Source organism: Salvelinus alpinus, chromosome 2 (assembly GCF_045679555.1).
Source record: "Salvelinus alpinus chromosome 2, SLU_Salpinus.1, whole genome shotgun sequence".
Lineage (NCBI taxonomy): Eukaryota > Metazoa > Chordata > Actinopteri > Salmoniformes > Salmonidae > Salvelinus > Salvelinus alpinus.
Window position 1 is genome coordinate 55,839,643 of NC_092087.1, and position 27,096 is coordinate 55,866,738.

The 27,096-nt window shown below is 42.1% G+C and overlaps 1 protein-coding gene across 3 annotated transcripts; it reads right to left on the minus strand.

Annotated features, from left to right (window-relative positions):
• Positions 1 to 3,163: 3,163 nt before the first annotated feature.
• On the minus strand, positions 3,164 to 7,408 carry LOC139565216 (ADP-ribosylation factor-related protein 1-like). 3 transcript variants are annotated; one of them, XM_071385388.1, is made up of 8 exons: positions 7,257 to 7,381; positions 6,729 to 6,821; positions 6,512 to 6,599; positions 6,313 to 6,395; positions 6,094 to 6,175; positions 5,354 to 5,424; positions 4,395 to 4,495; positions 3,164 to 4,234 (listed from the first exon to the last, which is right to left on the minus strand). In XM_071385388.1, exons 2-8 carry the CDS (start codon positions 6,819 to 6,821, stop codon positions 4,147 to 4,149), a joined length of 606 nt encoding a protein of 201 aa, XP_071241489.1. In that variant the 5' UTR covers positions 7,257 to 7,381; the 3' UTR covers positions 3,164 to 4,146. The 3 variants fall into 3 exon arrangements, with proteins under 3 accessions (XP_071241489.1, XP_071241497.1, XP_071241479.1); XM_071385396.1 differs by having other exon boundaries at positions 6,729 to 6,779; positions 7,257 to 7,343; XM_071385378.1 differs by having other exon boundaries at positions 6,729 to 7,408.
• Positions 7,409 to 27,096: the final 19,688 nt, after the last annotated feature.

A 27,096-nucleotide genomic window follows, 5' to 3' on the forward strand; every position in this document is an offset into this window, starting at 1 on the left:
TGATCTTGCAACCTTACGGTTACTAGTCCAACGCTCTAACCACTAGGCTACCTGCCGCCACATATAACCAGTTAAATAAATACACATAATATGCTAGGGGAATGATTATGATTGTATGTATTGTAGACTAGGGGCCACATTATTATTAGTGTGATTATTAGACCTTGGCCAGTACACTGAGGGTTAGTCCTGCTACAGTTTGATGTATGACGTCAGCACTCATCATCCCGAGATGGGTGAATTGGGATCTATAGTACTTGGGCTAGAGGGAGGATGCCCTCTACTGGTTTCTCAACATCACTTCCTGCATTACTTGTACTTTATTAATGCCAGTCAGTGTAAGTCTGCCACAGACAGAATCCATGAGAGAAAATGGAGCATGACATCTATATGGTTCTTAATATTAATTTGACAAGATATTTATTTGACATACATTAATGTGGGGTTCTGATCAAAGATGTCATACCCATAGGAGGCACAAGGGAACGTGCCCCCTCAGAAGTTTTTCTTCCAGATGTTAAAATAATGACTAAACTTAAGTTATCATAATTATTTATAAAAATATCTCTCAACAGTATTTTGCGGAGGGGTCACACTGACTGGACCAGGTGAAGAACAAGTCTACACACACAATATACTGTAATAATTAGCTGATTGTAAAAGAGATGGCTTTAAAATGATATACATTTTCAACCCTTTCCTGTCCTAAAGTTTTATATCTATAGAAGTCATTTGATCAAATCATCAGATGCACTGACGTGGCATTTCCTGTCAAAGCATGTTTTAACCCTTCTGACACACCTGTGGCTTATCTGTATTGTGTCATCCCTTAGTGACATGCTCTTACTTGCCAGTCAAAGTTATTTCCAAGTAACTATTAAGTAAATATGACTATTTTAGCCTATTGGTCATAAATTAAGGTATACAAATACATTTGAAAAACATTTTTTTTTTTATTCGGTCAAATCCACCTCGCAGGGATCTACGCCACTGCTTTTAACTATAAGTTACGTATAACTATAAGAAATCTAAAATGTGTCAAATAAATGATATCCAACTCAGGACTCCAGCTATGCATTTGGTTTGTTAACTTGCTAGCTAAGTGGCTGATGTCAAGATCAAGCTTCTTGGTTACAGCAGATACATTCAATCCCCTCCTGGATCAAGATCCCTGTTGCCTAAATTGTTTTGTGCGTCAATTTTTTGCTGTTGAAATAGCGCCCCTTGTGTACACTTCCGGTAATACTGTAAACCCCAGTATGGTAAAAAAATGGTATGACGGTTTGAAAATGAGAAAAGACCTTAAAGCAGTAACTATAGAATAGTGAGAATTCTGTTGAAATGCATTACATTTTCCCAAAGGTGCTTCAACTACAAATACTTAAAAAATATATATATTTATTATACGTTTTGCTGACTTTATGGTTTTATTACTGTGCCAGTTTTGCATGTGAGCCAAGAATGACCTCACATTGATTACATTCCTTCCTGGTAAAGGAAACAAGATTTATCTGCAAAGCCAACCCCCAGGTGTGGTGGACAGTATCTCAACAGTTCATGTTCTAAGAAATCTATGTTCTATTTTCACCTTTTGTGAAACCTATGTTCTAGGTTTAATTTCTGCAAAAACTGACAAAGGAAGTGTGGTGTCGTTGTTGCTAGGTAACGATCTAGTGGTTGTTGATCCACAGCACAAATACTGCAGCAGCACTTCCTGAAATGTCCACACACCACTGTGACTGACGTGTAGCATACTAGATGTGATACACACCACAATGGTTTGGTCATTTTATACTGTAGGTTCCATAACATGCCTTACGTGTGTTGGTGTCATCGTTGCATGGGTGGATAAGTGTGAAATATTGATTTGCAAAGTCAAACAGAAGGGATTCAGGGACTTTGTGGTAATCAAGCATGTGAAGTGAAATGGAATCCACAGTGGCAAGAAAAAGTATGAGAACTCTTTGGAATTACCTGGATTTCTGCATAAATTTGTCATAACATTTGATCTGATCTTCATCTACACAACAATAGAAGAACACAGTATGTTTAAACTAATAACACACAATTATACACTTTCATGTCTTTTTTGAACACACTGTGTAAACATTCACAGTGCAGGGTGGGAAAAGTATGTGAACCCTTGGATTTAATAACTGGTTGACCCTCCTTTTGGGAGCAACAACCTCAACCAAATGTTTTCTGTAGTTGCGGATCAGACCTGCACAATGGTCAGGAAGAATTTTGGACCACCTCTTTACAAAACTGTTTCAGTTCAGCAATATCCTTGGGATGTCTGGTGTGAACCACTCTCTTGAGGTCATGCCACAGCATCTCAATCGGGTTGAGGTCAGGACTCTGACTTCCAATCTCATCTCATTGATTGGACTCCAATTAGCTTTTGGAGAAGTCATTAGCCTAGGGGTTCACATACTTTTTCCAACCTACACTGTGAATGTTTAAATGATGTATTCAATGTAGACAAGAAAAATATAACATTTGTGTTTAGTTTTAGCACACTGTTTGTCTATTATTGTGACTTAGATGAAGATCCGATCAAATTGTATGACAATTTTATGCAGAAATCCAGGTAATTCCAAAGGATTCGTATACTTTTTCTCGCCACTATGTTAGGAAGCGATGGGAGACCACCACCCCTTTGCTCAGTCCAATGTTTAGAAATGCATGCATTTGTGTAAGGTCTGTAATAAGAGATTGGTGGCCAAATCAGATTTACACCCTGGAACAGATAATGTAATAACACTGCATACCATAACTTGCCATAATGTAATAACTTTTATAATATAATCAAACTGGTTAATGTAATACATTGACGGATAGCGTAATGAACGGAATGTAATAACTCTTTCCCGATAATGTAACTTATTACATTTTCCGGTGGGTATTACATTCAGGTGAGTACATTTTTTTGTGAAAAAACAAACCACAGATAACGTAATTACCATACTCCACCCTGGTGCCGAGGGTTTGAATATCCTCCTTTCATGTCTGTTTCCTCTCTTCATGTGTATCCCACTCTACCTTCCTACAGTTTTGTAAAAACAAAAATATGAATAAAGGAATCGGATTTTGGATGTGCTTAAAAGCAGCTGACATTCTTTACATTTCTTCACCACACTAACATCTAAGAACAAGTCAAACAAAAGTGTCAACTGTTTATTACATCTTCATAATGTCATTCAAATAGGCTTTCAGCCTGATCATTGGAGATACTTTGCATATATCACCAGGTTAGACAGAGTAAAAAGAGATAGGATGCCGTTGGGGACACACCTATTCCCTAAATAGGGAATAGTGTTCCATTTGGGACTCGACTATACACATACACCACACACACACGCAATTTCAAACTATAAAACTAGTATTTAAAACAGGTCCTGTCATTGAAAGGGAAGTCATTTATATATCGTTGACACTCTGTACAATTCCATTACATGTAGCATCTTTGCATAATATAAATAACAACTCAAGGTTGTGTCAAGGTTCATCCTCTGACTTAAAAAAAACCCTCAAGCATTGGGATGAAAACACAGGGCCCCGTATTCAGAGTAAAACAATCCATATCAATTTGATTCATTATGATCTAAAAGGAAAAGTTGATACTAGATCAGCACCCGACTCTGAGACGCTTTATGATTACGGATTATACTACCGAAGGGAAATGGAGGTACTTGAGCTAGATAAAAACTTTATCGACTTGACACTGTTATACTTAGATCAGAACCCCTCAAAAAGCATTTCACCCAAATCAGAGTACATATCCAAATAATATACAATAATCAATAGTTTCCCAATTGTTTCCCCCTGATGCTAAGCTGTATCTGAAAAATAGACTTGAGTTCAAAAGCACCCACTCAAATAGGATGAGAGAGAAGTTCATTGGCAGGGCATGGATAGAATCCATCTCGGTTTCTGAAAGTCACACTTTAGCAAAACGGGCGCCTGGGTCGTATTCAACAGGGCAGAACGTAGGAAAATGTTTTAAAGCATATTTCAACTGAAAATGGTTCTTATTGGACTGGCAGTGTAAGTAGTCCCTTCTTGTTTCAGTACGTTTTCTACCATTTGGTGCCTACTGAATAGGACCCGGTTTCGGGAGCCCTAGTGGGGAAGTCATGGCTTGCTCTATGTGATGTCCTTCAGTCTCGGTGGCCGGTGAATGTTTCTGATGACGCACTTCACCATCCACTCGATGCCTTCGTTAACCCCCTGCCTGAGAGGGAATTCATTATGAGCAAAGAGTACTGCTTTTCTTAAAGCAAAGATGACAAATAGTACATTTGTGCGTGCCTGTACACACACACACACACATGAGTTCTCTCAGACCAGATGTACAACGGAGAGTAAAGTGGAATAGAAAACTCTGTTCTTACCCTGTTAGGGCTGTGCAAGGCTGCACCAGGCAATCTCGTTTACCGATCTTTGGAGCGCAGTCGCTAAAAGCGGTTTTGATGTCCGGCACAGACATACAGTTCTACCGAAAAAACAAAGAAATATGCCTAAATGGATACGATCTTAGAGATTTTCAAAGAGACAGAATTTACCTAGCAAGGGATAGCTGTATGTGGTGGAAATTGTCAATCACATTTATTTCAAGAGTACAATAACGCCGCATTAAGGTGAGCTTGAACACTGAGTATACCAAACATTAGGTACATCTTCCTAATATTGAGTTGCACCCCCCCACCTTTTGCTCTCAGAACAGACTCAATTTGTCGGGTTATCCACAAGTTGGGATGCTGGCCCATGTTAACTCCAATGTTTCCCAAAGTTGTGTTGGCTGGATGTCCTTTGGGTGGTGGACCATTCTTGAAACTCACGGGAAACTGTAGAGCGTGAAAAACCCAGCAGCGATGCAGTTCTTGACACAAACCGCTGCGCCTGGCACCTAATACCATCCTCCGTTCAAAGACACTTACATTTTTTGTATTGCCCATTCACCCTCTGAATGGCACATACACAATCCACGTCTCAAGGCTTAAAAATCATTCTTTAATCTGTTTCCTCCCATTTCATCTATTCTGATTGAAGTGGATTGAAATTACATCAATAAGGGATCACAGCTTTCACCTGGTCAGTCTGTCATGGAAAGAGCAGGTGTTCTTCATGTTTTGTACACTCAGTGTATAGTACGGGTATGGTATAACATATTATAACACCGAGTCATCTATGAAAAGTATGCATGAGGGATGGAGGACTACTTTGTTGTGATCATATTATAGGCCAAACAACTTCTGCTGGCAACAAGCCTTGTCATATTTTAGTTTATACAAGGCATGGTTAGTTTAGACTTCTTTTCAAAACAACCCCAGACTGGATTATATAGGCCTACCTCCACATCCTGCTTGTTGGCGAGCACCAGGAGAGGCACACCTTCCAAAACCTCACTGCTGATCATTTTCTCTGGAAAAAAAGAAAATGGAACCGTCAGTCCAAGCTATGGTTCAATACTTGACCCTTCTGTTAGGAAGAGTGGATTTGCTGACTCCCTCTCATGAGACGCTAAAACACAACATCACAGTTTTTGCTTTGTACTGCTCGATCTTGAAAACTAGACTGATAACATGCACAATTAGGGTCGTTGCATTGCATTGGGCAGGATTAGGCAAGATTTGGCAGCCGGCTACGGCGGCATTTTGGTCATTGGCTGCCCCTGTCAGGCACCCCTCATCGGCTACTACACCGCCGACGGCGCCCCAGCCACCAGCTCATAGCCACCCCCACCCCATTCCCGCTTCTCTCGAAGTTCACTCCCAGTAGCTATGGTGATGTTTGTTTTTTGTGATTATCCAATTGTGAAACTCACCCTCTCTCTCTGATTGTATTAACAGTGAATAAAATACTAAAAGATTGAATTAACTATCCCTTTAAAGTCGTTATATTGGTGCAAGCAGGGGCTAGGGAGTTCCAACCATATTTCTCACACCAGTCCATTCCTTTTACATCCATAATGTGGAGTGTACATTCAGTTAGTGAATCAGACTGTAGCCCATGACAAATGTCACTCTATGTGCCCTCTTGACGTTTGGCATTCTTCTCTAAATGCTTCAGGCAAGCTAGTGAGGAACTCACCAAATGCCTCTTTTGATTCTGCTAGTCGCTCCTCATCGGTGGAGTCTATAACATAGATCACACCGTGGGACTCGGCGTAGTACTGCGGATTCACAAAGCAAACAAAGCCATGTTTCAGTAGTCAACCTCAAATCATTGTACTTGAATGACAAAAACAGACATGACATCTAGCTAGATATGGTGTGTGTGTGTGTGTAATTTGATATCGGTGCTGCTCACTTTGTCCCATAGCGACTGAAGCTCCTCTTGACCACCAAGGTCCCAGAACATTAGACGAGCTTTGCCCACATCGATTGTGCCGACTGCGTGAAGGAAGTAGTCAGAAGAACATATTAGAATGGCATGGACTCTTGAAAACCAATGTGCTACAATTGAATGCAACACAACAAGCTCAGTCTTACTGGTTGGCTATACGTACTGTTAAGTCCAACTGTAGTGGTGATCTTGGACAAATTCATTCCCTTGTAGTTCTTACTGAACTTGGTCTTGGTCTGTTCCAAAAAGGTCTGTGTGTAGAACATACATGACTAAATCAAACAAGCAGCAGCAGTTCATCCAACAGAGACAAACAAGGACAATGCGCGGTGCTCAGCGTGCTCTTCCAACGAGAGAGAACTGCTATGAAACAGACGTACCGTTTTTCCTGCATTGTCAAGTCCTAGGATCAAGATGCAGTATTCGTCCTTCTGGAACACGTATTTGTACAGACCAGATAATAAGGTGTACATCTTCGAATTGTCAAAAAATAAATACAAAAAATAAACACTTGCTGATGATGCGCAAGGCAATAGACAACTCACATTGTGGAAAGATTCAGCTGTGTGGCTAGCCACGTTAGCAAGTCAAGTTAGCTAGCTGTTGTTATGACTAGCTATTTGCCTGTGGTTTGAGGCAAGCAAGCTAACATTACCTGTCCGTAATCGATACTAGCTAGCTGACTTACTGCCACCAAATACTAAAGTGAAATATAATGCGCCAATCAAGGCACACAACCCTGGCTAGCTACAGTGCAGTAGCTTGCTAATGCTAGCCAACGTTAGTTAACTGTCTAGCTCAAGTTAGTGCTGCTGCGTGTAAAACGAGATTTGCGAGCGGACAACTTACAAACTGCATAAGGAAATCAAGCTAAAAAGGATTAGCTATGTCGACAAAATGTCATCTACCTTGACAGATGGATCTTATTTTATCTCAACTAATTTTGGTGTAAACACGGTGGCCATCCGTATTTAGGAAGTAGCTGGTAAAGCGATGCATTGTGGTACTTCTTCTTCGATGGGGTTTAACGGCGGTTGGCATGCAGTGTTAATGGTCCATTACCGCCGGCAGCTGGACGGGGCATTGAACAAGAAACAAAAAAACATTCCGGGAAAGGCGTAAAACGACTTCATACAAAATAAAACACGTTAACTATAAATTGTTTAAATAAATCAAATAAAACATCATACTTCAATCACAGTCCACTCCAAAATACTTCCCTACACAGGCTCAGGGGCCTGTGATGGGGCTACATTCACCGACAGAATTTATTGCACTGTCTCGGCTGTGAAATCACAAAAACCCCCAAAACGTTCAGCGGCATTCACAATGATTCCAATTTTCTTAGACTTCTTTACCGCTTGTGTTGTACAGTTTATGACCATTGAAATGAATAATACAAAGTCCACTTTTATAACATGCAGCACTTCACTATCTATCGGTTGATGAGAAACCTTGTCGTCGTGGTGGCTCAACTACCATTGCTTCTTCCCCGCCTCTCGTTACTTCAAATTTTATCACCGCCTCCAGATAGGAGACGCTGGACACATCTTACCCTTGCCACTTCATTCTCCTTCACCCTAACAGGGCACTCCAAAAATTCAGGCGCATGTTCACCTCCATAGCTGCAGCATTTGATTTATTATTTGCTTCAAAATTGTATTTACATTTCTCTCTCTCTCTCTCTCTCTCTCTCTCTCTCTCTCTCTCTCTCTCTCTCTCTCTCTCTCTCTCTCTCTCTCTCTCTCTCTCTCTCTCTCTCTCTCTCTCTCTCACGCACGCACGCACGCACGCACGCACGCACGCACACACACACACACACACACACACACTCTCTCTCTCTCTCTCTCTTTGTGTGTGTGTGTACATGAGAGAGAGAGAGAGAGAGAGAGAGAGAGAGAGAGAGAGAGAGAGAGAGAGAGAGAGAGAGAGAGAGAGAGAGAGAGAGAGAGAGAGAGAGAGAGAGAGAAATGTAATGCAAATTGCTGCTTGTAAGGACAGACTGTTGGTAAGGACAGTCATTATCAACCTGACAATAACTGAAAAGGTTCAAAGCTCACATGCTCAATATTGTACTGTTGAGAACACAATCAGAACTCTATTTTACATTTAATCCAGCTGGATACAAATTCGACTCTGACCAAAATATGCAGATTATTTTATGATGTACTTAGCAGCACCAATGGCTGTCTAGCTAGCTTGCTTTCTAGCTAGCTAACTAGTTTACTTCTTGGGCAACAATATTTCTGCCAGAAGAGAATGGTCGGGGGAGCTATAGGAGGACAAGCTCATTGTAATGGCTGGATAGGAATCAATGGAATGGTACCAAACACTCAGTTCAATTGAATCCATTCCAGCCATTACACTGAGCTCGTCCTACTATAGCTCCTCCCACCAGCTTCCTCTGATTTCTGCAAAGTTTATTAGCTAGCTTACTAGTTAGCTATCATTCATATACATGTGTCATCAAAAATAATGTTAGCTAGTTACCTAGCTAGTATTAGCTGTGTGAATGGCAGTCTAATCACATTGATTGGGAATTCACTGACTGGCTATAGCTAGCTAACTAACTAGATCATACAGTGCATTAGGAAAGTATTTAGACACATGTTCCACACTTTTTTTATGTTACAGCTTTATTCTAAAATGGATTAAATATTTTTTTTCCTTTCTCCCCAGATATGAGTGTTTTGTCACATCCTGTCAGTATCATTTGTTTTCATTCATTTAGAGCGTTGGGCCAGTAACCGAAAGGTTGATAGATCAAATCCCGAGCTGACAAGGTAAAAATCTGTTGTTCTGCCCCTGAACAAGGCAGTTAACCCACTGTTCCTAGGCCATCATTGTAAATAAGAATTTGTTCTTAACTGACTTGCATATTTAAATAAAGGTAAAAATAAAAATAAAATGCGGTGGGGTTGTTTATCAGCAGCAGGGACTGGGAGACTAGTCAGGATCGAGGGAAAGATGAACGGAGCAAAGTACAGCTCCTGAGCGCTCAGGACCTCAGACTGGGGCGAAGGTTTATCTTCCAACAGGACAACGACCCTAAGCACATAGCCAAGAAAACGCAGGAGTGGCTTCGGGACAAGTCATTGAATGTCCTTGAGTGGCCCAGCCAGAGCCTTGACTTGAACCCGATCAAACATCTCTGGAGAGACCTGCAAATAGCTGTGCAGCGACGCTCCCCATCCAACCTGACAGAGCTTGAGAGGATTTGCAGAGAAGAATGGGAGAAACTCCCCAAATACAGGTGGGCCAAGCTTGTAGCGTCATACCCAAGAAGACACGAGGCTGTAACCGCTGCCAAAGCTGCTTCAACAAAGTACTGAGTAAAGGGTCTGAATACTTATGTAAATGTGATATTTCAGTTTTCTAAAAACCTGTTTTTGCATTTTGCTGACTTTATGGGGTATTATGTGCAGATTGATGAGGGAAAAAATCTATTTAATCCATTTTAGAATAAGGCTGTAACGTAGCAAAATGTGGAGAAAGTGAAGGGGTCTGAATACTTTCCGAATGTATAACATTGCTGTTGAGAAGTAAAATCTAAAATTTGTTTCTGTTTTTACTAAGCCTGCCATATGGTTTTCAACAATGAACTTAATTGCAATCCTCACTTTAAAAACATTATTAGTGGCGATGACAGCTCATCAATTTTGAGCTAAATCATCAGTGAATGATGAAAAGACAGTTACATTTTCAACTTGATCAAGGCTTGAAATAATTTATTTGTAAAAACCTGAGAAAAGGTAATGAGAGCCACTTAACCTTCTGAGTCTGTCTCACTAATAACCATAAGCAGTAGTATAATTTCTTAAATTGTTATACAGTAAATCACCAGTATACTAAACACAAGACAAAGTGGAATCCACATTTATTCAAATGTAGTACTTTCTACAATGTCTGTGTGCATCACAGTTATCATAAAGATATCAACAACACATTTGTTTAAAACTGACTTTCCTTTAAGTGCAAGCAGAGACATTAAAATTCCGACATGATGATAACACTTTACCGAAGACATTTTCTCGATTATGTGAACTTCTCTTTTTACTCAGATTTGCTTCCATCCACTCGTCTTCAAATATTTACATGTTCACCTTCTGTGCCATTTCTTTTCATGATACATCCAAGTTATTATTATTGATACATTTTCTCTTTCCACTCTTCATGAGTGTCATCTCCCTTTGTATGTTGATTTTATTCGGACTACATTCCTTTGGAATTCAAACTCCTCTTTAGCACAAAGTGACAATGACTGCCATCCATTGTCACTTTGTGTCACCACGCTGTCAGATTATCTCACTCTCTCTTTCTCTCTATCTCTGTACACTATAGAGGGGACTGCCTTTCACTAAAACACAAGACAAATGCTGCCAGTCCCTGTCCTCTTTCAACCCAGGACACTCAACCCTAAGGCACTTACACGATCACTTCAAATGGGTTGGTACATTGTACTGTATTGTATGCTTGCCATTATCTATTGAGAATGCATCCCTTTTAATATATATATATTTTTTCATACAATATAATACTTTTTTTAATTAGATGGAACATTTTATATACAATTTATAGAATTTGATCATGTGTTCAACAAATGTATTTCCCTGGTCAAAACTGTTCATTTGAATATACATTGCACAAATTATATTGTTCAGTCCATCTATACTGTACATTAACAAGAAATGATGTCACTGTTAAGGCATGTTCTGTATTGTCCTGATAGGAGTCATGCATTTGCAGTATTATAGTATACCAAGTCTTTCCATCAGCAAAAACAGTGGCATACTACAGTTTTGTTCACAGCAATAGGTGAAAACATCACAGAGTGCGCTTGAGAATAAGGAAAAGCAGTTTTTGTTTTTCTCAGAGAAGAGGAAGACTGACTAACCCTCCATTTTGTGACAATACAGCTCGAGAGTGTGTCCTCCCATTGCCGCCGGGATTCTTCACCTTGATGACACAGTTTGGGTTTGGACTAGAAAACAACATGTAATATACTCACCTGTATGCTGCTCTGAAAGCTTGAGCATTTTGTTCAGAAAAAAAATATTGTGAAGAATTGAATAATAGTCGACATGTAAACTCAGAAAAAAAAGAAACGTCCCTTTTTCAGGACACTGTCTTTCAAAGATAATTAGTAGAAATCCAAATAACTTCACAGATCTTCATTGTAAAGGGTTTAAACACCGTTAAGACACTAACAGCTTACAGACAGTAGGCAATTAAGGTCACAGTTATGAAAACTTAGGACACTAAAGAGGCCTTTCTACTGACTAAAAAACCAAAAAGAAAGATGCCCAGGGTCCCTGCTCATCTGCGTGAACATGCCTTAGGCATGCTGCAAGGAGGCATGAGGACTTCAGATGTGGCCTGGGCAATAAATTGCTATGTCCGTACTGTGAGACGCCTAAGATAGCGTTACAGGGAGTCAGGATGTACAGCTGATCGTCCTTGCAGTGGCAGACCGTGTGTAACGACACCTGCACAGGATCGGTACATCCGAACATCACACCTGCGGGACAGGTACAGGATGGCAACAACAACTGCCAGGAACGCACAATCCCTCCATCAGTGCTCAGACTGTCCGCAATAGGCTGGGAAAGGCTGGACTGAGGGCTTGTAGGCCTGTGGAAAGGCAGGTCCTCACCAAACATCACCGGCATTGATTTCTTTCTTCTTAAAGTATAGTCATTCTAAGAATGATTGTTCATGTAACACAACACATAGTTGTAGTCTTCCCGGTCCTGACCATTCTGCCTACCCTGACCTCAAGCCTGCCTGCCGTTCTGACCGTGATTGATGCTGCCTTAGATTGCTGACCTCTGCCTGCCCTTGACCTACCGTTTGTCTGCCCCGTTTTGTAATAAACATCTGAGGTTCGAACTGTCTGCCTCCTGTGTCTGCATCTTGATCCTGAGTCATGTTTGTACGAACTGGCCATGACTGATCCAGCAGACTCGGACCAGCTCCGCAACGCCGTCTCCTCCCAAGGAGCCACCATTGGAAAACCCGAAGAGTTACTTCAAAATCTCATGGAAGGATTCCAGACCTTGGCGGAAAGCCATGACTGCGCTTTCAATACATTGCTGAAGCATTTCTGCGGATTGTCTATTAGGCAGCCAGACACAACAGTAACCTCCCAGCCTCTCAGTAACCCCGCTGAGGTCAGCAGAGCGTCTCCCCAGCCCACCCCGGCTTCCCGAGAACCCCCTCCGGAGCGCTACTCTAGAGATTCAGGAACCTGTCGGACGTTTCTCTCCCAGTGCTCCCTCATCTTCGAGCTGCAGGCCTCTTCTTTTCCCTCCGACTGCTCGAAGATAGCGTACATTATAACGCTGATGTCCAGGAGGGCTCTCGCATGGGCTACGGCAGTGAGGGAGCAACAATCCACCATGTGCTTCAGTCTGGATGAGTTCATGGCGGAGGTATAAAAAGGTGTTAATTCTCAATTTTCCGGGGGGGAGAGGCTGTTTGGAAGCTACTCCTACTATGTCAAGACTCCTGTAGTGTGGCAGACTATGCAGTCGATTTCCGCACGTTGGCCACTGAGAGTGCCTGGAACCCAGAATCCCTGTTTGACACGTTACTTCATGGATTATCGGAGGAGGTTAAAGACGAACTCACAGCCCAGGATCTGCCCATGGATCTCGACTCTCTCATCGCCTTGACCATACAGATCGGTGGGCGGCTACGGGAACGTAGGAGGGAGAAGAGGTCTGTTCCCAGTCACACTCGCTCGTCCAAGGATCCCACCTTGCCTCCGAGGAATCCTGGAAGTTCCCGGCGTCTACATTACCGAGAGAATACGAGGTTACCCGAGTTCCTCCTGGAATCACAGAGGTCTGGCAACTCTCCTCCTCCGGAGCCCATGCAACTTGGCAGAGCTAGATTGTCTCCTGCTGAACGTTTACGCAGACTGAACACCAATAGCTGCCTGTATTGTGGAACTACTGGTCATTACATTTCTACCTGTCCATTAAAAGACCAGGCTCATCAGTAGGTACGTGTACGCTGGTGGGCCATTACTCGTACCGTTCTCCATGCCATTCTGCTGTGGGGTGACTGGTCAAAATCTCTCCGGGCACTCATTGACTTTGGGACCGACAAGAGTTTTATGGACACTACCCTGGTGTCAGAGTTGGAAACCCCTGCTCAACCCCTCTTCATTCCCATGGACGTCAGAGTGCTGGATGGGCACTCTATTGGTAGAGTCACCCACAATACAGTTCCTATCAACCTGCGAGTGTCAGGTAACCACAGTGAGTCTATGTAATTTCTGCTCATCGAATCTCCTCTGGTATCTGTGGTTTGGGGGTTTTCATCGCTCCAGAGGCACAATCCCTTTATCGACTGGACTGTTGGTTCTATCAAGGGTTGGAGCCCGTTCTGCCACGATCATTGTCTGAAGTCGGCGCAGCCTGCCTGGGACATCTTCCTGTGGGCTTGGGAAAAGCCTTGGACCTCTCCGCCGTTCCCGCAGAGTACCAGGACCTCCGGGAGGTTTTCAACAAAGCCTGTGCCACATCGCTTTATTTCCCTTTGGGTCTGGAGACCAAGGCAATGGAACGGTACATTGAGGACTTCCTGGCCGCAGGGTGTATCCATCCATCTGCCTCCCCTGCCGGCGCAGGGTTCTTTTTTTGTTTAACAATGTTTTCTGTGACATGTTGAACCGGTTCGTGTTGGTCTACCTCGATGACATCCTCGTATTTTCCCACTCAGCTCAAGAACATGTCCTTCACATCTGACAGGTCCTCCAGCGTCTTCTGGAGAGCCAGCCATTTGTTAAAGCTGAGAAATGCAAATTCCATGGCTCCAGCATCTCCTTTCCAGGATACATTATTGCTGTAGGAAATATGCAGATGGATCCTGGCAAGGTGAGAGAGGTGGTGGATTGGCCTCAACCCACATCCAGAGTGCAGCTGCAACGCTTCCTGGGCTTTGCTAATCTATACTGCCGTTTCATCCAGGGTTACAGCACCCCTTTCAGCACTCACCTCTCCCGAGGTCCCGTTCAAGTGGTCTCCAGCTGCTGACCGGGCGTTCTTGGAACTCAAGCATCTTTTCACTGCAGCTCCCATCTTAATCCATCCCTTTCCATCCCTTCAGTTCGTGGTGGAAGTCAATGCCTCAGACATCAGAGTGGGTTCTGTCCTGTCCCAGCGTTCTGCCCAGGACCAAAAGCTGCATCCCTGTGCTTTCCTTTCCTTTTCCTTTCCCATCGTCTTAACACCACTGAGAGGAATTATGACGTGAGAAATCAAGAACAACTCACGGTGAAGATGGAGTTGGAGGAGTGGAGGCACTGGTTAGAGGGGGCGGAACATCCATTCTTAGTGTGGATTGATCATAAGATTCTGGAATATCTCCGCACTGCCAAGCGCCTCAACTCTAAGCAAGCTCGACGGGCCCTGCTATTCACTTGGTTCAACTTTACCATCTTTTACCGCCCGGGCTCCAAGAATGTGAAGCCTGACACGCTCTCACGCTTCCATAGCCCTGCTGCTATAGGCGCAGCATTCCCAGCCGGATGTTTGTCCCGGACTCCGCCCATTCCCCGCCCGGTCCTGGAATGGGCTCATTCCTCCAGACCCTAGCCTTTGTACAACAACGTTTTTGGTGGCCCACCATGGTTCATGACGTCTATGCGTATGTCGCTGCCTGCACTGTGTGCTCAGAAGAAGACTCCGCGGCAAGCTCCGGCTGGCCTCCTTCAACCACTCCCTGTTCCTCACCGCCCCTGGTCCAATATATCCCTGGACTTCGTCACTGGTCTCTCTCTATCAGATGGCAACATCACTATCCTTACGGTGGTGGATAGGTTTTCCAAAGCCACCCATTTCATTCCCCTTCCCAAGTTACCCTCAGCCAAGGAGACGGCCCAGCTCATGGTGCAGTATGTCTTTCGGGTCCATGGACTCCCGGTGGACATGGTCTCCGATCGCGGTCCTCAGTTCTCGTCCCAGTTCTGGAATGCGTTCTGCACCTTCATTGGGTCGTCGGCCAGCCTGTCCTCCAGTTTTCACCCCCAGTCTAACAGCCAGTCAGAGTGAGCCAATCAGGAGCTGGAGACGGATCTTCGTTGCCTCGTCTCCGCCAACCCCAACACCTGGAGCCAGCAACTAGTGTGGATGGAATACGCCCGCAACACCCTTCCCTGCTTGGCCACTGGTCTATCGAGTGTTTCATGGGATATCAGCCCCCACTCTTGCCTGAACCATAGGAAGAGATCAGCATACCCTCGGCCCAGATGTTTGTCTGCTGCTGTCGCCGTACCTGGAAGAGAGCTCGGTCTGCTTTTCTCAATACTACCTCCAGGTATTGGTGACAGGCGGACCGGCACCAGACCCTGCTCCCCGCTATTGTCTCATGCAGAGGGTATGGTTGTCCACTTAGGGATCAGCCCCTCCAGGTGGAGTCCCATCAACTTTAACCCCGTTTTATCGTCTCTTTCCCCATCTCTAAGATTCTTAGCCCCTCTACTGTTCATCTTCTGTTGCCCCGCACCCTCCGTATACATCCCACTTTTCATGTGTCTAGGATTAAACCTCTGTCTCACAGCCCTTTTTCTCCTGTTTCCAGTCTTCCCGGTTCTGACCATTCTGCCTGCCCTGACACTGAGCCTGCTTGCCGTTCTGTCCCTGATTGACGCTGCCTTGGATTACTGACTTCTGCCTGCCCTTGACCTGCCGTTTGCCTGCCCCCTGTTTTGTAATACACATCTGAGATTCGAACTGTCTGCCTCCTGTGTCTGCATCTGGGTCTTATCCTGAGTCGTGTTAGTAATGTAACAAAATGTGGAAAAAGTCAAAGGGTATGAATACTTTCCGAAGGCACTGTATATCTAATTGTGTGTGTGTGTCAAAACTTGACATTTGTCTGTGTATGTGTGTGCGTGTGTGTTACTTGGAAAAAGGGGAGTGTGTATGTGTGTGTGTGTGTGTGTGTGTGTGTGTGTGTGTGTGTGTGTGTGTGTGTGTGTGTGTGTGTGTGTGTGTGTGTGTGTGTGTGTGTGTGTGTGTGTGTGTGTGCGTGTGTGTGTGTGTACCGTTTGTTTGTGTTTGTGCAGTGCCTACAGCATATGTGTGTGTCTGTGCAGTGAGGGGCACAGAGAGCCAGCCAGCGAGGACCTGGGCCCAGATTCACAAAACCTTCTTAAGAAGAAATGTCTTCTTAACCGCCATTTTTCCTTAACTACAGACTTATGAAGAAAGTTAAGAAAAGTTGCTATTCCTCAATACATTTATTGGAAAATGTTCTTACGTTTTTTTCCTTAGAAAAAAGTGAATCTTGAACATAATGTTTTAGTATTTGTTCTTGGAAATGTACTTAACAATATATTACAATATTCTAGAAGTGTTAAATAGCTAGCATCAGCTCGTCAATTTGCAAAGAATAACTTGGCTAACTTAGCTAACGTTAACGCCGTTAGCTATGTTGGCTTATGTCGTTACGCGGTAGCTAGCTACCTAACTTACCAGTCGCGCAGTCCCTCAACCACCTTCTCCTCCAGCTGGTCCAAATGAATGGTTGATCCCCCTGTTTCCGTCTTCTTCAACTCATTGCTTCTCTCATCCCCCTTCTTCTTAGCAGCCGACTTGATGTCAGACCACTTTTTTTTTACGGTGTCACTGTCCCTTGCCATACCCCAGATGGCAGAGGCAGACTCCGCCACTCTCGCCCATCTTCTCTTTTTGGTCGCTGCAGTGACCCCGCAGTTATCGAGTCTCCGCAACAGCAACCTTTTACTGGTTGCTATTTCCTCCAACATCACTTGAAGCTCTTGTTTGCTGAAATCTTTATTCCGCTTTCGTTGGTTATCCATTGTTGTTTTTGATATAGCTAGTCTGATGGCTATAATGTGTGAAAAATAACATTTGTTTTTGTGTATAAAGGCTTCGCGACCCATCTAAAAAATATATTTTCGAGACAAAGCAGATAAATAAATGTAATAAAATGAAATATCAACACTTTATTATAGTGAGCCAAATCCTATCATCCCTGTCACATAGGCTTATTTGTTGGTTTCAAGCACGTCATTAATGTCAGCGCCACATAAGTAGATATTAACGAAGTTCGTAAGAATATTATGAATTCCTAAGAACATTTTGAAGAATTGCACTTACGAACTATCTTATGAACTTCTTATTTTTTTCCTTAAGAAACTTCTTAGGTTTTTTCGTGAGTAGTGTTTTGTGAATCTGGCCCCAAGTATCTTTCAGATTCTCTTAGAGGGGCTGTTTGTGGAGAGGGGCCAGAGTGTGAGAACACAGGCTGTTAGATCAAACCCTTGAGGGCACAGATGTAGCTCTCTCATGCATGCTCTCCCACTCCTGATATCACACACCAACAGCCCCTCAAGCCCAACATTGCTGTTTTTACCTCCATAAAAGCACATAACTGTAGAGGCTGACAAAATTACATTCTGAGACGGAAGATCCTATATTGTATCAGAGCGCACCACACTGAACATTATTTTATGAAAGCACTATTTATTTTGTGATGGTAATGAAACTTGGTGCATACAAAATATGGTTGAGTAGGCTTTGACATTTTAAGGTTGAGACCTATTGGATTAAAATAAACCTAGGCCTGTGAAGAAAACATATCAAAATATGTCAACAGTGATTTCAATGAGTGTTCAGTGCCCTATTGTGATTCAGCTCTGAAATTACATGGGTTACATTCTATTAGTCAGTCGGCAGCAGGGGCGTAGGAGTGACTCTGACATTGGATACAGACAAATCTTAACTTATAAATGAGCAAATCTACAAGGCTAAGGGGGGTGTCTTACAGAGGGGCACTTGCTATGGTACAGTCCAATCAGTCTTAGGGGCCATGGCAATTCATACTGTAATGAATATCAGTCTGAATGTTAACCTTATCACATGTGAGTTCTAAATATCTCTAACGGTCACCCCAGCGTGAGATTTTTTATGCGAGTGATGTCAGAATGTACTCACTGTTCCAAAATGTGATTGTTATGCAACAGGACAGTTAAACCGTGCTGCCCTTAAGCCAAGGCACACTGTCTGCAAATTATCCTCAGGCTATACTTGTCTACTTGTCAATTTCAAATTATTTTCAAAGTGGCCACCTCCTCGTTAATTCACATAAGAAGTAGCCCATTTCATTGTTGACAATTTATGTTTGAGGCTTTACTGAGCGGCACAAACCTCTCTCTTTGACGAAAGCCCAAGCACTTCCCCAGCGTTTCCCCAGATCAAGTATGCAGACATTTGCGCATCTCTAGTCAGAACAGGCCTTGCAAAAAGTTTTTCCCCCTGGCACATTTTCTGGCTGGAGCACACATTGCCTTCATTATTGTTTTCCTTACAAATAATAACTTTGCATTCCTATCTACTGTAGCATACCATATGTAGGTACAGTGAATTCGGAAAGTATTCAAACCCCTTCCCTTTTTCCACATTTTGTTATGTTACAGCATTATTCTAAAATGGATGAAATAAAACATCTCATCAATCTACACACAATACCCCATAATGACAAAGCAAATACAGGTTTTTAGAAATGTTGTCAAATGTATTAAAAATAAAAAACTGAAATACTATATTTACATAAGTATTCAGACCCTTTGCTATGAGACTCAAAATTGAGCTCAGGTGCATCCTGTTTCCATTGATCATCCTTGAGATGTTTCTACAACTTGATTGGAGTCCACCTGTGGTAAATTCAATTGATTGGACATGATTTGGAAAGGCACACACCTGTCTATATGATATGCAGTACCAGTAAAAAGTTTGGACACACCTACTCTTTCAAGAGTTTTCTTTATTTGTACTATTTTATACATTGTAGAATAATAGTGAAGACATCACAACTATGAAATAACACATATGGAATCATGTAGTAACCAAAAAAGTGTTAAACAAATCAAAATATATTTTATATTTGAGATTCTTCAAAATAGCCACCCTTTGCCTTGATGACAGCTTTGTACACTCTTGGTATTCTCTCAACCAGCTTCACCTGGAATACTTTTCCAACAGTCTTGAAGGAGTTCCCACATATGTTGAGCACTTGTTGGCTACTTTTCCTTCACTCTGTGGTCCAACTCATCCCAAACTATTACAATTGGGTTTAGGTCGGGTGGTTGTGGAGGCCAGGTCATCTGATGCAGAACTCCATCACTTTCCTTCTTGGTCAAATAGCCCTTACACAGCCTGGAGGTGTGTTGGGTCATTGTCCTGTTGAAAAACAAATGATAGTCCAAGTGCAAGGCAGGTGGGATGGCATATTGCTGCAGAATGCTGTGGTAGCCATGTTGGTTAAGTGTGCCTTGAATTCTAAATAAATCACTGACACTGTCACCAGCAAAAAAAAAACAACACCATCACACCTCCTCCTCCATGCTTCACGGTGGGAACCACACATGCAGAGATCATCCGTTCACATACTCTGCGTCTCACAAAGACACGGCGGTTGGAACCAAAAATCTAAAATTTGGACTCATCAGACCAAAGGACAGACTTCCACCGGTCTAATGTCCATTGCTCATGTTTCTTGGCTCAAGCAAGTCTCTTATTCTTATTGGTGTCCTTTAGCAATTCCACCATGAATGCTTGATTCACGCAGTCTCTTCTGAAAAGTTGATGTTGAGATGTGTCTGTTACTTGAACTCTGTGAAGCCTTTATTTATGCAATTTCTGAGGCTGGTAACTCTAATGAACTTATCCTCTGCAGCAGAGGTAACTCTGCGTCTTCCTTTCCCGTGGCAGTCCTCATGAAGCCAGTTTCATCATAGCGCTTGATGGTTTTTGTGACTGCACTTGAAGACACTTTCAAAGTTCTTGAAATTTTCCGGATTGACTGACCTTCATGTCTTAAAGTAATGATGGACGTAGCTTCTCTTTACTTATTTGAGCTGTTCTTGCCATAATATGGACTTGGTCTTTTACCAAATAGGGCTATCTTCTGTATACCACCCCTACCCCTACACAACTGATTGGCTCACATGCATTAAGAAGGAAAGAAATTCCACAAATGTACTTTTAACAAGGCACACCTGTTAATTGAAATGCATTCCAGGTGACTAGCTCATGAAGCTGGTTAAGAGAATGCCAAGAGTGTGCAAAGCTGTCATCAAGGCAAAGGGTGGCTACTTTGAAGAATCTCAAATATAAAATATATTTGGATTTACACTTTTTGGGTTATTACACGATTCCATATGTCAGATGACCTGGCCTCGTTATTTCATAGTGTTGATGTCTTTTAGATGATTCCATATGTCAGATGACCTGGCCTCGTTATTTCATAGTTTTGATGTCTTCACTATTATTTTACAATGTAGAAAATTCCTAAACCCTGGAATGAGTAGGTGTGTCCAAACTTTTGACTGTACTGTCCATCGAGATTCATAATATGCTGAAAAGTGGCCAAACTAAATTCATATTTTTCAGGCAAATTTGCACAGTCACCTTTGACTTTGACTTTGTTTATTTGCGTCTTACAGTGAATGGCATTCTGGGATTAGGGAGTTTTTGCTTGTCAAACATAAACAAACATGGCTGCCATCATAAAGAATTTATCTATTTTCGAAACAATACTAATTTCCCCTTGTGCTCACCACAGATGTGGTATATTGTAAACAAGTCTAGCTGTTAGGTCGCTGTCTTATGTTTAGTTTTTTTTTTGTCCCCACAACCTGTTATTTAGAGTGGATTGGCTGTGGATGTTTTCTGTGTGATGTTTTGATGATGAAGTTTGCATTTATCTTTTACAATAAAATGTTAAATAAAGTTGTAAAGATCTTCAGTACAAAACATTGTTTATGTGCTTTTCAGACAACAATGCTGTTTAGATGCATGTGTTGCATCATACGTTCTGTTGTTACTGTTCCAATCACATATTTGCGATGCTGCAGGGACCACTCAACAATGATCACAAATATGTGATCGTACACATCAAAGGGTTAATGTGGATCACATTAACGAAGGAAACGGCTTTCAAAATACGAGTCTGATGAATGAACCCTTTGCATCACACAACAAGACACAAAATGGAGGTTAAAATACACGACAAGAGGGTAGAAATGGCCCAAAACCTGGGACTGTCACTCTGGAGAAGGTTTTTGCCCATTTATCATTTATTCTACCCCACTGCAGGAGGAGGTGCTTTGAACAAAAAATGTAATTGAGAATATCACCTGTAGTTCAGAACCTTTCAGAAGAATCGTATCATCTCGCTGATCCAGCAGATTTTGTAGTCATTGGCTTTAGGAGATGATTGCGGGGTATTAAGGGTTGGGGGCTAATCGACAGAGCCTCCTATGGTCAGTCTCACTGGGAGAAGAACCTTGAATGTCTCTGTCCCTCTGCTACTCCGTGCTGTCCCATATCTAGGAGCTGGAGCTTTGTGTGTTTAGTAGTAGGTTTTCCTCATTGCACTATGCAAGTATTGTAAAGTGGTTGTTCCACTGGATATCATAAGGTGAATGCACCAATTTGTAAGTCGCTCTGGATAAGAGCGTCTGCTAAATGACTTAAATGTAAATGTAAATGTGGATATATTAAATTAAACAACAATTTTGTACTCTGTCTGCTACTGTATGATTAATTTCCTAGTATTTTTCTCACTTCCCCGTTGTCAGGTTGTTACTACTGCTGCTCTACATACTGTATGGGTTGAAACATAACGTAATATTTTCAACTTATAATCAGGGTTTGGAACCGGTTCAGGGAACAGAACTGAAAACCAGAAAAGAACACACAACAGAATCAGAACCGAGAACAAAAGTGATCTATACTGATCTGGAACAGAACAGTTAATTTAAAAGCATGAGAACCAGTGAATAAGAATTAGAGGTTACATGATTGACTGCCTGCACGCACTATTTGTATCAATAAATCACTATCAGAAAATATTTAGTGTGGTAATTTATATATTTATTGTTTTATTCACGCTTTTTAAGTACCAGTGATAAATCATGCATTCCGATTCTTGCATAGATTGTAATGGGCACATATTATGTGTGTAAAATACTTTTTTGAAGGTTGTACTGATTATGATGAGCTAAGCTAATTCCAGCTATGTGTGGAGCCATGTTTGTTGACATACAATGCATTCTGGGTTTCACGTAATCGTCTGTCAGACCAAAGATGCTAAAACAAAATGAGGTGAGTATGGGTTGACAAATTTATTGAGAACTTCAGGAAGTGAATGGTGGGATGTGAACGATGGTAGACGACACACCCCTTCAACATGTATACTATAAACAGACCAAACTCATCTTGTCTTCTCTTATCGTTGGTTTCTGTGAGGAAAAAAAGCATGGCGGCGTGCTGAAACTAATCATCGTCGGATTACTTTCGATTTCTAGAAAATGTTTTACTCAATTATTTCGATCAATGGTGAGTTCACCCGTGATGTGATTAATTATAAATAGCAATTGCTATTAGCTAATTCATATTGTAGTTTATGTCAGCCAAGAGTTATAAAATATAACCGTTTATGTTGTGTCAATCTTTCCTCAGTTAGCGCTAGGAAAAATGTAGTCTACATTTTTCCGGTTTGTATGATTGTGTTATGCTATAGATACTTCTGTGAATATCTGAACATTGCATCCAAAAATAAACTGCTCACATTCTGGACATAACTTTGTAAGGACTGTGTTTGTGTAAATAGTTTCTGAAAAAAGTGTGGCCAGCTCAAATGCTTGTTGCATCATTCGAAACTGGCCGTTCTAAATAATCATTCTAATTACATGGGTGTGATCGTACGCTTCAGGGATCACTGTAGAACGATCACACCCGTGTGATGGTACGTGTGAAAGGGTTAATCAGAGAGGCAACAAAGAGAGCAAAGATAACCCTGAAGGAGCTGCAAAGCCGTACACTCCACAGAGCTGGGCTTTAACCTTTCTGATCTACCGATACCGAATATCGGTTCACTTTCCTAAACAACCGCTGAATTGCAGGGCGCCAAATTCAAAAATATTCCTAAAAATATTTATAATCATGCAATCACAAGTGAAATATACCAGAACACAGCTTAGCTTGTTGTTAATCCACCTATGGTGTCAGATTTTGAAAATATATTTTACAGCGAAAGAAATCCAAGCTTTTGTGAGTGTAGTTTTCAATGCTACATCAGCTAACCCCAAATTAGCATAGTCACGAAAGTGTGAAAAACAATCAAATTCATTGCTTACCTTAGATAATCTTCAGACGTTTCCACTCACGAGACTCCCAGTTACACAACAAATCTTATTTTTGTTCGATAAATATTACTTTTATCACAAAAAAACGGCAATTGGGTTGTGCGTTATGATGAAAAAAATGACAGCCTCATTCCAGTCCTGAAAGGAAGACGGAAATTTCCAAACGTATCAGATTAAAAAATATTACAAAAAATATTTATAATCATGCAATCACAAGTGAAATATACCAAAACACAGCTTGTTGTTAATCCACCTATCGTGTCAGACTTTGAAAATATATTTTACAGCGAAAGAAATCCAAGCTTTTGTGAGTGTAGCTTTCAATGCTATAACAGTTTAGCCTTATATTAGCTTGGCTAGCATGGTCATGAAAGTAAGAAAAGCAATCAAATTAATCGCTTACCTTTGATAATCTTTGGGTGTTTCCACTCACGAGACTCCCAGTTACACAACAAATGTTCTTTTTGTTCGCTAAATTTACTTTTATCACAAAACACCGCCATTTGGTTTGCGCAATATTTTGCGAAAACAAAAGCCGTGTTCCGTTCGACAAATCCCCAAAAGTATCCGAAATGGTCGTAGAAACATTCCAAATGTTTTTTATAATCAAACCTCAGGTTGTCTTTAACAAACATAATCGATAATATTTCAACCGGAGCATAACCTATTCAATAAGAGACAAACGGAAAATGGAGAGCTCCTGTTTGGCGCGCAGGAACCATTCAGGGTACACCTGACTAAAACTGAAAAACCTCGTTCATTTTTCAAAATAAAAGCCTGAAAGTATGTCTAAAGCCTGGTCACAGCCTGAGGAAGCCATTGGAAAAAGAATCTGGTTGATACCCCTTTAAATGGACGTTAAACAGGCCAGGAAACAACGTTTTTATTTTTTTTAAATATCACTTCCGGGTAAATTTTTCTCATGTTTTCGCTTGCAGAATAAATATTATTTTTCTCACAGACAACATTTTGACAGTTTTGGAAACTTTGGACTGTTTTCTATCCTAATCTTTAAATGATATGCATATTCTACGATCTGGGCCAGAGAAAATGTCCGTTTACTTTGGGTACGTAATTTGAGAAAAAAATAAAAAATCTGACCCCTAGTGCTAAGAGGTTTTAAGGAAGAGTGGCCCGAAAAAAGCCATTGCTTAAAGAAAAAAAATAAGCAAGCACGTTTGGTGTTCGCCAAAATGCATGTGGGAGACTCCCCAAACATACGGAAGAAGGTACTCTGGTCAGATGAGACTAAAATTGAGCTTTTTGGCCATCAAGGAAAACGCTATGTCTGGCGCAAACCCAACACCTCGCATCCCCCCGAGAACCCCATCCCCACAGTGAAGCATGGTGGTGGCATCATCATGCTGTGGGGATGTTTTTCCATCGGCAGGGACTGGGAAACTGGTCAGAGTTGAAGGAATGATGGATGGTACTAAAGACAGGGACATTCTTGAGGGAAACCTGTTTCAGTCTTCCAGAGATTTGAGACTGGGACGGAGGTTCACCTTCCAGCAGGACAATGACCCTAAGCATACTGCTAAAGCAACACTCGAGTGGTTGAAGGGGAAACATTTAAATGTCTTGGAATGGCCTAGACGAAGCTCAGACCACAACCCAATTTAGAATCTGTGGTATGACTTAAAGATTGCTGTACACCAGTGGAACCCATCCAACTTGAAGGAGCTGGAGCAGTTTTGCCTTGAAGAATGGGCAAAAATCCCAGTGGCTAGATGGGCCTAGCTTATAGAGACATACACAAAGATACTTGCAGCTGTAATTTCTGACTTTAGGGGGGGGGGGGGGGGGATAGTTATTCACACTCAAGCTTTCTTTATTTTTTTGTCTTTTATTCTTTCTTGTTTGATTCACAATAAAAATATTTTGCTTCTTTAAAGTGGTAGGCATGTGTAAATCAAATGATGCAAACCCCCCAAAAAATCTATTTTAATTCCAGGTTGTAAGGCAACAAAATAGGAAAAATACCAAGGGGGTGAATACTTTCGCAAGCCACTGTATCTATCCTGTTGACTAGTCACTTTATCCCTACCTATCTGCCCCGACTCGGTACTGGTACCCCATGTATTTACTGCTCGTGTTATACAGTAATTGTTACATTCTTTTTCCTCTCTGCACCTGTTGTTTACAAAGCGTGTTACAAATACAATATTATTTTATCCAGCACAGTGCTTTTTCTCTCACTCACACACTGCCTCGCTGCTGGTAACAACCAACCGAGAGTGAGAATGCAGCAGTCAGTGGAGGCGGGAGAAGTGACTCACATTCTAGCAGCAGATGCCTTTTGAAAATAAATGTCCCTCAAGGAATACAGCGACTCGTTTTTCAAAATTATTCATTTATTTATTGGGGAGGACCATTTAACCTGCTTCTAACATTGGCGGGGGACATGTCCACCCCAGCTCCTGTGCCATTGGTCAGAAGCATATCTTCAGGTTTTATTCACGTATCTAATCTAATTCTGGGTGAAACTCACCTTCATGAGATGAATTTGGAATAACTTGCACTCTGTGATTTTTTTTGCTTTTACATGTTGAGTCTTGTTTCTCTGTAACAGAGACAGCCTATAGACAGAAACTAAAACAGGAAACGCCCGTGCTCAGGTCTGTTCAACGCTGGTCCGACCAATCTGATTCCACGCTTCAAGATTGCTTCGATCATGTGGACTGGGATATGTTCCGGATAGCGTCGAACAACAAAATTGATGTATACGCTGATTCGGTGAGCGAGTTTATTAGCAAGTGCATCGGTGATGTTGTACCAACAGCCAATATTAAAACCTTCCCCAACCAGAAACCGTGGATTTATGGCAGCATTCGCACAAAACTGAAAGCGCGAACCACTGCTTTTAATCAGGGCAAGGCAACCGGAAACATGACCGAATACAAACAGTGTAGCTATTCCCTCCGCAAGGCGATCAAACAAGCTAAGCGTCAGTATAGAGACAAAGTAGAGTCGCAATTCAACGGCTCAGACATGAGAGGAATGTGGCAGGGTCTACAATCAATCACGGACTACAAAAAGAAAACCAGCCCCGTCGCAGACCCATATGTCTTGCTCCCAGACAAACTAAACAACTTCTTCGCTCGCTTTGAGGACAATACAGTGCCACCGACACGGCCGCTACCAAAACCTGCGGACTCTCCTTCACCACCGCCAACATGAGTAAAATATTTAAACGTGTTAACCCTCGCAAGGCTGCTGGCCCAGACAGCATCCCTAGTCGCATCCTCAGAGCATGTGCAGACCAGCTGGCTGGTGTGTATACGGACATATTCAATCAATCCTTATCCCAGTCTGCTGTTCCCACATGCTTCAAGAGTGCCACCATTGTTCCTGTTCCCAAGAAAGCTAAGGTAACTGAGCTAAACGACTATCGCCCCGTAGCACTCACTTCCGTCATCATGAAGTGCTTTGAGAGACTAGTTAAGGATCATATCACCTCCACCCTACCTGACACCCTAGACCCACTCCAATTTGCTTACCGCCCCAATAGGTCCACAGACGATGCAATCGCAATCACACTGCCCTAACCTATTTGGACAACC

What these genes read in the sequence shown, in the direction of transcription:
- LOC139565216 (XM_071385378.1), bottom strand. Translation starts at nt 6,821, where the DNA reads ATGTACACCTTATTATCTGGTCTGTACAAATACGTGTTCCAGAAGGAC. An exon ending in TTGACAATGCAGGAAAAACG is followed by an intron (nt 6,600 to 6,728) that starts GTACGTCTGTTT and finishes TTCTACACACAG; the next exon opens with ACCTTTTTGGAACAGACCAA. An exon ending in AGAATCAAAAGAGGCATTTG is followed by an intron (nt 5,425 to 6,093) that starts GTGAGTTCCTCA and finishes CTTTTTTTCCAG; the next exon opens with AGAAAATGATCAGCAGTGAG.